Source organism: Tenrec ecaudatus, chromosome 11 (assembly GCF_050624435.1).
Source record: "Tenrec ecaudatus isolate mTenEca1 chromosome 11, mTenEca1.hap1, whole genome shotgun sequence".
Classification (NCBI taxonomy): domain Eukaryota; kingdom Metazoa; phylum Chordata; class Mammalia; order Afrosoricida; family Tenrecidae; genus Tenrec; species Tenrec ecaudatus.
Window position 1 is genome coordinate 83,357,908 of NC_134540.1, and position 14,639 is coordinate 83,372,546.

At 39.0% G+C, this 14,639-nt stretch overlaps 1 protein-coding gene across 2 annotated transcripts in view; it reads left to right on the plus strand.

Annotated features, from left to right (window-relative positions):
- Positions 1 to 14,383, plus strand: part of GCC2 (GRIP and coiled-coil domain containing 2) — a 68,048-nt gene extending 53,665 nt beyond the window's left edge. The window contains exons 21-23 of one of the 2 annotated variants that reach the window (XM_075563356.1): positions 192 to 331; positions 2,038 to 2,149; positions 12,779 to 14,383. In XM_075563356.1, coding sequence (XP_075419471.1) covers positions 192 to 331; positions 2,038 to 2,149; positions 12,779 to 12,849 — 323 coding nt within the window. In that variant the 3' untranslated portion in view covers positions 12,850 to 14,383. Of the gene's footprint in view, positions 1 to 191; positions 332 to 2,037; positions 2,240 to 12,778 lie in introns of both variants that reach the window. The other variant, XM_075563354.1, reaches the window with a different exon arrangement.
- The last annotated feature ends 256 nt before the right edge of the window (positions 14,384 to 14,639 follow it).

The following is a 14,639-nucleotide window of genomic DNA, read 5'->3' on the forward strand; positions in this document are numbered from 1 at the left end:
AAAGTGTTATAAACTCTTCTTTCACCCTTCCAACAAGCTGATAATTCCAGTTTATTCCTTTGTCTTACTAAATATTATAAATTTTCATCTCTAGTGATTATTAATGATCCCAATTCAAGAAGAATCTATTTGTCATCTTTCTGTTTCCTCTCTAACTCTAAAAATTAATTATTTGAAAAAATATGCTACAGAGCCTACTCTATGGCATGCTGAATTTACCAAAGAAGAATTGGTTCAGAAACTCGCCTCCACCACGAAAAGTGCTGACCATCTAAACGGCCTGCTGCGAGAGACAGAAGCTACCAATGCCATTCTAATGGAGCAAATCAAGGTGAATTCAAAATCCCTAACCACCAGAAAATACTGCGCACTGGTTTGATTCTGGTTTGTTTGGATTTTTACCCTCCCTCTCCGCACTCGCAACCCCTGGTTTAAAAATTCACATTTCAGGTGCTTCCTTAACATCCTGATTCTTTATGCTAGACTACTAGTGGTAGAAGATTAATTGCTTTTCTTTCTAATACATAAGTACTATTTTAATCCCAACTTTTTCTAAGAACCTCTGACATAAATAGATGATTACAAGTCATTGTAACCGCACACTCTTAACTTTAAATAGGTGTGTGTCCTTACAAAGGAACCATAACGACACAGTGGCCAAGCGCTGCTGGCCAGAAGATCAGCAGTTCGGGCCCACTGGCAACATTACAGGAGCAAAATGTGGCGGTCTGCTTGTGGACCTCCAGCCTTGGATGCCCGTTGGAGCAGTTCTACCCTGTCCCATAGTGTGGAAGTGACTCAGAATCGACTCAGCAGCAGTGGGTCATAGATCTGAAAGTGTGAAGATAAAGCCACAATTTAAATTATTCAGTTGTTTATGGCAGTAAACTACTCGTCTACTGGTTGTCAGTAGAGATGACAAAGGAACGTAAGAGGTTTTCCCTAGTTAGAGTAAATGTCAAAAACTCCTGAGGGGAAAATAAAAAATCCCTAGGAAGAAGGTCAGTTGGGGATTGGAGGGTCACTCAAGGTGTTTTCAACCCCTGGTTCTTTTATGACCCACGTCTCAGTGCATTATCCTCCTTACTGAGCAATCTGCATGTACCGTGCTGGCCACACATTCTGTTCAGTCACCATCAGCCTCTCTCAGAGGGAACTGGAAGCTGATCAACGGTGGGGCAAAATTCACACCATGCTGCTCCAAGTAGATTTGCCCTGCCTCTGTGCCAATTAATGTTTTTGTTTTGTTTTAATGCTGGAGCACTTTAAAGAAAATTAAAAGATACAATGACATCTCACTAGTAAACACTTTATTATGCATCTTTCAGAATTACATTTTCATACAGTCAAAAAATTACACCATACCTAACTAGCCCAGTGAACCCAAATGACTAATTATTACATGTGCATTCACTCTCTTGCTATCTTAGACCTAATTGTCACCTTTTTAAATTACCACGGTTTTTATAAGTCCGAGTTAGGCAACGTTCCTTGACCTAACCTAAAATGAAATATAAAAAATGGAACAGTCTATAAAAATCAGACTTACAGCCAAATAGTCAAATCTTACTCATAGTGACCTGGGAGGATAGAACTGCCCTTGTGAGTTTCTGAAACTTCCGGAGTTGGAAGCCCTGTCTTTCTCCCTCGGTGTGTTTACTGGTTTTGAACTGCTGACTTTACGGATCGCATCTGACATGTAACCACTGTGCCACGAGGGCTTAGGGAACAGCCTACAGAAAGAAAGCCACACGAAATCTTCACTTTAGCATCTTCCTTTTCCATGTCATCCTTTTGGGACATTGACCCATTTTTGTTGATGTGACTGTGCTGTTGCTTTGTAAACATGATTTGACTGGGCACATCTTAATCACTGATGGTTTCAGAACAGACGGGAATGAGGTTCATGGCGGATTCAGATGTTCTCTTTAGACCGTTTTTAGATTCTTTCTCTCTCATACCTTTTGGTAGGATTCTAGTCTATTTTGTCCACCAGAATTCCAGTAACCTATTTTCAACTCATTCTTCTCACATCAGCTTCTCAAAAGTGAAATAAGACGATTGGAAAGAAATCAAGAACGAGAAAAGTCTGTCGCTAACCTGGAATACTTGAAGAATGTCTTGCTGCAGTTCATCTTTCTTAAACCAGGTAGTGAGAGAGAAAGGCTTCTTCCTGTTATTGATACAATGTTGCAGCTCAGTCCGGAAGAAAAAGGGAAGCTGGTTGTAATTGCTCAAGGTAAGTGAAAAGAATCTCAGGAGCATTAGTTGTGTCCCTCTCTGTTGTACCTGTCATCACTGAGACTTTGTCTCTGTGTGTGCTTAGTCTTTTTCACAACCCTAGGACTTTTTAAACTATAACATTGGCGCCAGATCTAGCTGTCCTCCTCCCCAGGGGAATTCAGCGCTGTTTGACGTATATAGCAGCAGCGCTAGGACAGCGGGTTTGCTTAGGGGGGTGGGCAATGTCAACTACATTTAATATGGTGAGTTCATAAACTTTAAAGTGCTTCGCATTTGATGATCACATTTCATTATTTCAAACTGCATCATAAGGATAGTTTTATTTTTCAATGTTTTTATTGGTAACTGAGACAAACAGAATATTATAATGAACCCTCATAACTCAACAATTTTCAATTCGTGGGCCATTTTGTTTCACCGAGCAATTTTTTGTTCGGAGTAGGGTAGAGCTAGAAATATGAAAGTGAACCCCATGCATCTATCATCTTGATTATTGCAAAAATGTCTTCTTATAAGATACGAAATTGGTTTCACACATTGCTTTTGGTTAATGTATGCTTTTTTTTACAACAGTTTTAATGGCATATAATTTACATATTATAACAGTTTAATTTAAAAAACAACAACAACCTTTTCTACCATTGACCTTTTAGAAACAGGGTAGAACTGCCCCTGTGGGTTTCCAAGACTGTTTATGGGAATAGAAAACTCTTTCTTCTGAGGAGCAACTAGTCATTTCAAACTGCAGACTCTTCAGATCATAGCCCAACACATGCCCACTATGCCGTCAGGGCTCCTATACAATTCAGTAGTTCCGCTATATTCAGAAGAGCTGTACAAACATCACCACAAATCAGTTTTAGATTGTTTAAGATGTTTGTATTTCTGGTTTTTGATCTGTAATAATGCTGTGCCCCTTTTTAAATATATAACTTTTTTGTTAAAGAAACTGATAGTTTGTCATATGGAATGTCCTGTATTCTTGATTTATCACTTAGCTTGTTCTAATATTGACAGTAAATTGGAACTTAGATCTCTGATCCAGGTAAGAGGGGAGGGGCAAAGTACTCTACAGGTGGTGATGTGACCTTCTGACATCACGCCAGTAGACAGAAAATGTTGTAACTGAACAGCAGTGTATTCAGTTGTCAGTATCACATTTTAAAGTAATTTTTACAAATAGGAAAATTTACAACGGATCCCTATGTTCCCTGTCACCTAAGTCCCACAACTATCAACATACTGTAAATCTTGTTTAATGTTTTCCAAAAAAACCTTTTCCTTTTTCTAGACTATATTAAACCGTAGGAGATATCATGTAGTTTTATTTTTAAATGTGTCAATGTAAAATCTAAGAAATGGAAAAAAGTTTAGACCGCTCCACAAAGGTAATAATATTTCATTAATGTCTAATTTCTAGCCCATTTTTATTCATAGGTTCATATTTATCTATTTAATGTAGCTATATATCATGGTCTTTTTACTTGAGTTTTCAAATTGTGATTCAAATAATTCTTACTTATTAAATTAAAGATTTTAAAATATTTAAGAGGCATAATGGGTCCCTGTACTTCCTTTTATTGAGTCTCACTTATTTGTTAAAGAAACCAATTGTTTGTCCTGTCAAAATTTTCTACACTCTGGATTTACCAGATTGTCTCAGTCGGTTGGCACTTTAACTATAAATCCTAACCAAACTGATGATCTAGCAATTAAGTCTCAAAACGAGCAGGTGTCAGATTCACCTGGCGCACCTGTTAAACCAGGTTACTGATCCTGCCCTCATTCCTGAGTCAATCCATTATGAATGGAACCCAGGAATTGACATTGTTACCTAGATTGCAGGTAATGCTGATGCCTCTGACTTTATTTTGAGATTTCCTTATTTAGGATTCTTACTTTGTTTTTTACAAGAATCCTTCATAAACAGCTCTTTAAAAAAAACAGTCTGGAGTCGTGGTTTCTTTAAAAATGTTTAGTAACAGTATATCTTTCTAATGATCAGAGAGGAGTCCACTTAGCATTGATAGTAAGTTCAATACTGCTAAGCATAAGATACATTACTGTAGCCACATAGCAGTTTTTATCAGAAGGTCCAAAATAAGAATACATCGTGTACATTTTTAATTATGTATTCTAAATTATTGAATTTGCTTTTATGTACTATATGTATTCCAGATCTGGAATAGCTAAAGCTTCTTGTTATAAATTAGATCGGAACTTTACAAAGAGTATGTGTATTTTTCAGTTAGAGCATAGTCACTAGTAAACTAGCAGTGTGACCTCAAAAGTAACATTACCAGGAGGTCTTGTTTTAAAAGACCAACTTGTTTATAATGTAATGTAGCTAATGCCCAACTGACTCCTGTAAGTCCAAGTTCATTGACTAAAGATCTTAAAGGAACAAGCTAGAGTCCTAACCACAATTGTTTAAAATCATTCTATAAAAGATATATCCAAAAATTCATTGTTGTGAAAGTAGTGTGTGTCAAGTCAGTGTTCATGTGGAGCCGATGTGACAGAGCAGAACTGCCCTATAGGGTTTTGTCAGCTGTAAGCTTTACAGCAGCAGGTCCTTTCTCCCGTGGACCAGTCTGCTCCTAGCCTTTAGGTTAGCAGCCAAGCACAGACAGACCTTCTCCCACCAGGGCTCCTCAGAGTACACTAGTCACCCAGAATTCTGCAGTGTGCTTTTACTACACACACCAAAAAAAAAACATTACAGGATTTAAATTATTTTCCCTTTATAGGTTATTTACTTCTTATCTGAGCATACAAAAGAACATACAAGAAATAAAAGCAACAGTGGTTCAGTGGTTCAGAGCAGATCCTAAAATGGCTAAATTCACCGGCGGGTGTGGGGGAGGGTCCTTTTCTTAAAATTCAAGTTCTTTTTCCAATGGTTTTATTGACAAGAAATTTACATATCATACCTTTTTTTTTTTTTTTAGTTCAAGGCTATTTGTTGGCCTTCAGGAGTGTTTTCCAGTCTAGTCTGTCGGGGCACCAAACCCTGGCCCCAAAGTCTATTTTTGGTGTTCCCTGGGACTCCGTTGCTCTGTTCCCCTTGCTGTTCTGTTGTACACCCTTGGTGTTTGCCTCGGTGTGGTGGGTCAGATCCAGCACAATTCCCACACTGTGTCTCCAGTGTTGTCCCCTCATATGATATCATTCAGTCGTTTAATCATTCAGTCATATCACAGAGAATTGTACCTTCATCCCCCACTCCCATCACCTTTAAGATGATTTATGGAATCACAGTCTGTTCTAGTGCTCCCTTCCCTAACCCGTGGTCTTAGTTAGTTACTCCCGAAACCCCTTTCCCTCTCTTCCGCCCCCCCACCCCCACACACCCCCCCCTGTATTTCCTATATCCCCTTGTATACATCTTATCATTATGCATCCACTCCTCCTGTGCTCTATAGCTGGGAGACCCGAAATAAAACAATTTAAAAATCACACTAAGGTGATAAGGGTAAAACATAACAGTATACAGACAAAATTACTAATAATGCATAAGAAGGAAAAGAACTCCAACAATAATCAAAAAGCCAGGGAAGAAGACACTTGCACTGGAACAAACTCAAGTTGCGTCTATAGGGTGGTCAACTGTCCAAGTGTCATGCTCAGTCCAGCATCATCACGATTACAGTGGGCTCTGCCTGATAGTAAGGCTGATTGAGACTTAGCTGTGGCCTGAGCAGATCGGCCGGTGGCTCAGTCTGACTAGATGGCTCTGCAGATGAGGCTTGCCTCCCACGTCCCCGGTAGCGCTACACAAATTGGTTGTTCATAATTTTTACTCTGATGCTTTCCTCTTCACCAACTTCAAGTTCTGTATTAATAGGAATCTTAAACTGGAAAAATGGAGGGGAATTATTCTAGAATTCAGCATGAGAAACAATGAGAAACAAAAAGGCAGGGGTGGGGACAAGATGGAAAACACCTGACATATTTAATAATTAAAGTTCTAGAAGGAAAATTAAAATATTGAGACAGACATTATTTGAAGAAAGTAACTAAAAAAGTTTTCGGAATTGTTAAATTATATCAGTCTGCAGATCCAAAAAGCCCAATAAAAGTTCAAGCAAGTTATTGCATTGGCAAATGTATAAATAATTGTTAAAACTCAAGTAGAGTAATTAAAAGGTCCCATGTGATTGCATTAAGATGAAACCGTAAGGAAGCCAAAAAAGACTAAAATCTTAAAAGCCCATCAATGAATAAAAGGCATTTCCTCATTCCTTTTAAGAAGTAATAAATTTAAAATGGACTTTTTAATAGGAGTGATGAGTATTTTCATTGTGGTAAAAGCAATAACTGCCAACTGTGTGAAAATATTTTTCATGATACTTTCTTTAAAACTTTGTAATTTTCCTGTATTGGGAATTTTAAATCATGTACTTAAAACCCACAGTAAGTTTTCCAAGTGCAGCAGATGCAGGCAGGAATGCCATATAAAGGAAGCTAGCTTGTTCCCTTGTACAGAAAGGTGAGGCCTAGGCCTCCCTTGCCGTAACAGGGGCAGTTCAGTACCAAGACCCTGACAGCAATAGCAAACATTGCACATGTGTGGGTGCAGGACGAGGAGCAGGTCAGAAGACCACTCTTCCTGACACTGAAGAAAACGTGGGAACATTAGAATTAAAAAGCACCAGTACCTCTTGACTACTTCATCTCCTTGGAAGCAGTGTTTCACAATCTGTGGTTTGGGTAGAGGTTATAAGAGCATTTTTCAAATGCATTTTGAATCACTAGGTAAAACAAACTTACATTGTACAATTAGTCCCAAAACACTTAACCAAGTTGATACAGCTAATAAGTATAGATTGCTCCTCTGCCTGTCATGAAAATGTTCACTGAAACCCAGTGTCTCCCATAGCAGAGCCCAACACAGTTCAAAGATTGTACCTTTCTTTCTACTTAAGAAACAACGTGTGTGAATCAGCTCTGCTTCTCCAAAAAAGTAGGAGCCACATGGTACTTCTCTCTGAGAGTTGTAGTCTCAATGTTGCTGCTCATGCAAGAGCTGAAAGTGCATTCTGTGCCGCTTTACCTCTCCAGTTCGGTCAACTATTACAGAAGTGCCTATGGTTACCAATTAGAAAACACTTAGGCCAAGGTCTAGTCAAAATTAGAAGCTAGCAAAGAGTAAATCGCAGCCAGTATGACACTAGGAAGAGACTGCCGAGCAGGAAGAGAATGCCCGTCCACATACCACTCTACGTTCCTGATTTCATTTGCTGAGGCTATGGAGCCGTATCGAGAGAGAGCAGCCACTCCGGGCAGGAGCAACGGCAGACTGTCTGTCCACAGGGAGATACTCGTGGCCAGTAACAGAATAGCGTCCTGTCACACTCGAAAACGCAGCTGAATTCTTTTTTTTTTTTTTAACAATTTATTGGGGCTCATACAATTCTTTTTTTTTTTTTAACGTTTTATTAGGGGCTCATACAACTCTTATCACAGTCCATACATATACATACATCAATTGTATAAAGCACATCTGTACATTCTTTGCCCTTATCATTTTCTTTCTTTTTTTCCCTTTTCTTTTTTTACATTTTATTAGGGACTCATACAACTCTTATCACAATCCATACAGGGGCTCATACAATTCTTATCACAGTTCATACATATACATACATCAATTGTATAAAGCACATCTGTACAGTCTTTGCCCTAATCATTTTTTTCTCCTCTTTTCTTTTTTTACATTTTATTAGGGACTCATACAACTCTTATCACAATCCATACATATACATACATCAATTGTATAAAGCACATCCATACATTCCCTGCCCCAATCATTCTCAAGGCATTTGCTCTCCACTTAAGCCCCTTGCATCAGGTCCTCTTTTTTTTTCCCCTCCCTCCCCTTTCCCCCCTCCCTCATGTACCCTTGGTAATTTATACATCGTTATTTTGTCATATCTTGCCCTATCCGGAGTCTCCCTTCCCCCCTTCTCTGCTGTCCCTCTCCCAGGGAAGAGGTCACATGTGGATCCTTGTAATCAGTTCCCCCTTTCCAACCCACTCATCCTCCACTCTCCCAGCATCGTCCCTCACACCCTTGGTCCTGAAGGTATCATCCACCCTGGATTCCCTGTACCTCCTGCCCTCATATGTACCAGTGTACAGCCTCTGTCCTATCCAGGCTTGCAAGGTAGAATTCGGATCATGGTAGTTGGGGGGAGGAAGCATCCAGGATCAGGGGGAAAGCTGTGTCCTTCATCGGTACTACCTCACACCCTAATTAACCCATCTCCTCTCCTAAACCCCTCTATGAGGGGATCTCCATTGCAGCTGAATTCTTACTGTGTCATAAGTCTTACACTTCAGTGTATGCCACCCATTCAGTGTGAACATGTTAGCATCTGCATTTCAGTTTAGGCGTGATTACAGCCATCAGACGCGCATTCTTGCGAACAAGGCCAACTCCTGTTAGGGGGAAGACATAGTCAGTGGCCAGGTATCCATCCAGCTCCCTACGGAACATCTCTTCCTCCAGCTTTATGGCAGTGTGGATCCATGCAAACGAGAAGACGTAATTTAACAGCATTGTCTCCCATCATCCCTGTCTTTTAGCATTCATGCTTTTGATTATCTGCTCCCTCCCATTGAATGTAGTCCTCACTCGTGATTTGCCTCTAGCCAGTGGATTACAGCAAAGGTGATGAATGGATTGTCACTTCCATGATTAGGTTAGAAAGAATTATGACCTGTATTTTTTTTAACTATTATGATTTAGGTAAAAGTTTGCAGAGCAGATCATAGGTTTTACATTCAACAATTCATGCACATCTTGATTCCACTCATCCTTGCATTCCCTTCAAAGTATCCTCACTTATCCCACTGCCTCCTGGGATTCCGTTTGATGGCTTAACCCTCTCTTCTCTGTTCTTGGTTAAATACTGCCCTTTCTTTTTAACTTAAATGCTTGATTATCCTAAAACAGAGGTGAGTTCATTTCCAGACCTGAAGGGGGACTAAAGGTCACAGTCATGGAGACCCCACCAGTCTCTGGATTATGACTCAGTCGTGCTTGCAGACTTCTCAGCTTGTACTCTTTAATGAAGCCAGCTGCCGTCTGGCAAGGAACTGAGGCACCCCAGTCAGTGTCTGCCACTAAGAATGAATCTCATGCATTTAAAGCATTCAAATGGAGAACTTCTTTCTGTACTTACAAGCCATTTTCATATCTTCTTCTACTAGCATCTGGTTTGATTAGTGTATTAGTTATGTGTTGTTGCATGATAAATTACTATAAATTTAGCAACTTAAAATAATCCACATTTATGATTTCACCGTTTCTGTGGATCACGAATTCTGAAGTACCTTAATAAGTTCTTCTCTCTCGTGGCCTTTTACAAGTCTGTAATTAAGGTATTGGCTAGGACTGGGTTTTGTGTTGGGTTTTTAATTTTAATAGTTTTATTTATAGATAATTCACATATATAATTCAATGGTTTATCCATACCTAAAAAGAGCTGTGCTCAATCTGTTTTAGAACATTTTCTTTCTTGTACTCATTAGTGCCCCATGTTCCCCTGCCTTCACCCCAAGAAACTCAGTCCAGTTATTGTCTCTGGGTTTCAGGCTGAGATTTTTTCTAAAGGCTTCAACAGAGAGATTGATGTCCAAGCTCACATGGTAGTTGGCAGAATTCGGTTGCCTGAGGACTAAACTCGGCTTTTGCTGTGCTGTCCTATCTCCATTGCTAGCTTGATTGATCTATGTGAAAATGCAGGTAGGGGGTCTGGTAACACGCATGGCAGCTTAATGATGGCTACTTTCCTTAAACTTCCCATTACCTTCTCAGAAGGAGAAGGGGGAAGCAGTGACATGTAATGACATGTTCCTTCTTTATTGTTGTTGTTTAACAGGTATAGAAATTCAGAAAGGAAAAAGTAAGGATGCTCTTTCTGAAACTGGTTGGAAGTTCTAGAATGTCTCTAAACTTTTAAACTACTACATGGATTTATTTCTGTGGATCATAAAGTACTTTTAAATTACAAAACAATATAACCACTTTGGAAGAACTTGGCAGTTTCTTTTAAAATTACACATATACTCAAACAATCCCACTCATTATATCCCCAGGAGAAATTTAAAACCTATGTTCACATAAAAGCCTGTGCGCTCTTGTTGTTAGGTGCCAGCTAGTTGGTCTGAGTCGTCGTGGCCGTTGGTGCAGCAGAGGCCAGCCTCACAATTGTTCTCACGCTTGAGCCCATTCTTACAGCCACTGTGCCCATCCTGCCTGGGCAAGTTCCTTCTCTTTTTTTGCCCGCAGCTGACCAGGCAGATATATCGACACGTGTGCCTTGTGGATATACCAAAACCCACAAAATGTTACTCTTAAAATATGAATCTATCACCAAAAATACTGTTAGTTTAAAACCTGTGAGCATTGAACCTATGCAGGCAGCCAGTGGAGTAAGGAGGGCTCCTGGGAAGTAGACTGGGGTAAAGGGGCCTGATAGCAAGGAGCTCGACAAAGAAGCACATGTTTTGAAACTGATTGTGATAACAGTTGTGCAATACTGCTTGATGTGATTGAACTATAGGATAATGCAATAACTGTGTTAGCTTCCAATAAAATGAATTTGAAAAGTAAATAAATACCTTAGCTTTTTACAAATAAAAACCTGTGAACCGTTTTTCTAGCAGCTTTATTTTAAACTGTTAATACCAGAAACAGCTAGCTAGCCTTAAGGTTGTGGATGACTGATCCGTCGTGCAGCACAGTGGAATACTCCTCAGCAATCCAAAGGGGTGGCTGCTGGTGCACATGCAGGCCGTGCGCTGAGTCCGTGGAACCCCAACCGATGGTGCTTACATGACATCTGGGGAGGGCAAAAGGGCACACCGAAAACGGATCCATGATTGTCAAGGACTCAGACGTGTTAACAAAATAGCATGACATTTCCTTTGAGGTGGTGGAAATGTTCTCTTTCTTGGTTGGAGGTGTGATACACAAATATGCATTTGTCAGAACTCATAAAATTACATACCGAAACGTGATTTTTTTAAAAGCTTTATTGTTAAAAAAAAAAAAAAAGCTTTATTGTGAATTGGGTGAAGATTTACAGAGCAGTCATCAATTTTTTCTTATTTTATTTATTTTTCATAAATCATTTTATGGGCTCTTAGAGTTCTCATAACAGTCCATGCATCAGTTATATCAAGCACATTGGTGCATATGCTGCCATCATCCTTTTCTTTCCTTTCTTTTTTTTTCCCATTTATTTATTCATTTATTTATTTATTTTGGCCATCATCCTTTTCAAAACGTTTTCTTTCTACTTGAGTCCTTGGTGTCAGCTCCTCTTTTTTCCCCTCCCTTCAGGTTATCGATTTTACCTTCGAGAGTTCATACACGTTTTGTTTCCTCTCGTGGACTGCAGTGCCTTTAATGTACAGTCATCATCCCACTTCCAGTTTTTCCTGTTTCCATTCTTTCTCCTTTACTAACAATCTGTACTTCGTCCGTGGGATCGGATCTGTGCTGCCTTTTAGACCTTAAAAGAGGTCAGCGTTACCATCAGTAAAACAAACTTGACTTTAAAATGAGTTACAAAACCCAGTCTTTTGGGTTTGATTTGGTTTATTTTTTAGACTTGCCATGAATCTTCTAAGGTTTTTAGATTCTACACTAAGTTATACAAAGGGCTCTACTTTAAATGAATGCTTATACAAAGGGCTCTACTTTAAATGAATGCTTAAAAAAACAACAAACCTTTTCATGAAACTTAGTTGTACTAGGGACTTTATTTTAGAATTATGTAATAAAAATATGTAACTATTCCAAAGCAGACTAGAGTCATAGCATCCAAGTGTGTGTAGAATGGTGACTATTCCCTGGGGTCTGCACTGTACGCAGCAGGAGCCCCGGTGGCCGCATCCTGGAAGAGTGGAAGGAGCACAGAGTTGATCCAAGGGCAGGGGTAGGAGGTGAAGAGAAACGCAGCTGGGAGCACAGGGAGGAAATGGCCATGGTAAGGGATAGTTACACTGAGAAGACGGATAAACGGAAACAATGTGCATAAATTCTTGAAGGCAAAACCTTTGCTGTGCTGTGTGAAGTATCACCTGAGTCACAACAAGCAGTTTGTGTTTGATTTTTAAGTTTTACAACCTCAGCTACCCTCCATGGTGTCGCCATGGCTCCGGAGTGACGTAACGGCAGTGGATTCCAGGTTGTTGTGGATTGGGATTTTGTTTTGTTTTATTTTGGTTCTGTTAACATTGTTTATTTGTAAAGAAACATTTTTCAGCTAAGAAATTAGAGCTAATTTTAAAATTAAAATTATAGCTAAGTTTTCATTTATCCGAAACTTCAGTTTTAGATTATGTAACATTGCATATCATTTCATTGTTTTATTTTTAAGTAAAATCGGAAGCATAAAATGATAGTATATAATCAGTTTAAAAAGAAGGAGAATGAAATTTCATACTGCCATGGTTCTGGAATGTTGGTTTTTACACTGAGAAATCTTAATACCTTTTTTTTCCTTTTTACTTTCCAAAGGCGAGGAAGAAAATGCTTCCCGTTCCTCTGGATGGGCATCTTATCTGCATAGTTGGTCTGGACTCCGATAGACAGGTGGAAAGAAAACATTTCACTTATTAACCAAATAGAGTCCATTTGGCAAAAAAATGATTCAAGGCAATTGCTGTCATCCTTTTGTCAAAGAGTATGTGCATGACATTACATCTACGTATATTTGTGTGTATATATGACAGATGTATTAAAAGGTCTCTGCTTGCAGAACAGTTGGGAGTGTTGATAGCAGTCCACTGTCCTTCGGTTCAGTGTCACAGAGACCAGCATTTCTGTCGTCTTCCCTGCTCATTGCCAGAATTAAAACGTGAAGAATGGATTCATTCCTCCTTCTTCTCTGAACCCTCAGGACCCGCCTCTTCCTTGGCAGTACTGTGAATTTTAAAGTTGAACTAAATTTCAATAATGTAACTGGAACTTACTCAAATAAGATGGTAACACTTTTTCTTACACAATCAGATTGCTGTCAGTTATAAACTGCTAGATAAAATTTGATGTTAGGATATGAAGGAGAATGCTTTATTGATAAGTTGATCATTCTAAGTATTAAGTAAGAGACTATAAATACACTGCAGTTGATAATGGGCTAAATTAAAATGAAAGTTTATTTAGTTATTACCTTTACAATGAAGTTTTTAAGAAAATACAAACTGTTCTTTTTTTCTTGCAAAATCAAAACTGATTATGTTTTCAGAAGCCCCGTATTGGCTGGTATAACACCATTGGGTGTCTCGGAGGTAATTTCTTGGGGTCTTCCCCAACTCTTGTGATAATGTACTACTTGAGTACCATAAAGGTGTGGGGAATTTCATCCCCTAAGCGAACGCCTATCAGAACAGTGACTTATTCTGAGCATATGGTTCCTCAGAACATGTTATTCCATAAGCATTCCATCCAAGATCTCAAAGAGACCCGTGAACCAGTGCTCCAGCTTCACGGTTCTCATCGACAACCACGAATACTGGGACTGCTGCCCTGTGACGCCCCTGAATATACTTAATTGCCCAGATCAAAATTGTGTCTTCACTTGTACATTAGAGAATTCGATTTTAATACTGCTTTCACGTGAAAGCACCACGCAGTGTGCTCTGTGAGGTTCTCCAAAGCCTTCCAGCCTATGCTCTGCTTTTGCATTCTCAGAGAGCTATCTTTGCACTTTGGTTGATCCGAACGTTGACTTCCAGTGTCACAAACACTTGCTGCTGACATGTTGAGTTTGTTCTTTAAAAAAATATGTTCTGCTAAATGTCTTTTCCTTCCATTTTAGAAGAACAAACCTAACTAGTGAATGTCATACTGAAAATGTAGCAATTTTCAAAGCTGACATTTAAAATGTTTAGTTTTTCTTACTTTATAAACTGTGAATATGAGTATGCCCATAGCATACACTGTAACTTCAATAGTATTTAAATAAATTTCACTTTCTCTGAGTCTGGGCTTTCTGAAATCTATAAAAACTTGTTTTGAAATATAGCCTTTGCCAATGAATGTAATCATTAAAATACCTTTTGCATGATGTAAACTTACTTTAATTACATAAAACATATTCTTCCATGGTTTCTGCAATGAGAGGAAATGTCATGATTATTTTAATATTACTATTAAATATGTTTCACTGTATACTATATTATGTGACTATTCTCTTTTCTCTTAGTCTCTCTGTGGGGGTTTGATACCACAGGTGGAGGGCGCTGGAACGACCCAGGGGGCTGCAAAAGCAGGTACCTACACTTTAGCCTGGGTGATGGTTTTTAATCTCCAAGTGGGGGCACTGAGTTAATTTTTTTTTCTGTTCTGAAAAGGTGGCAATAGGACAAATAATTTGGCA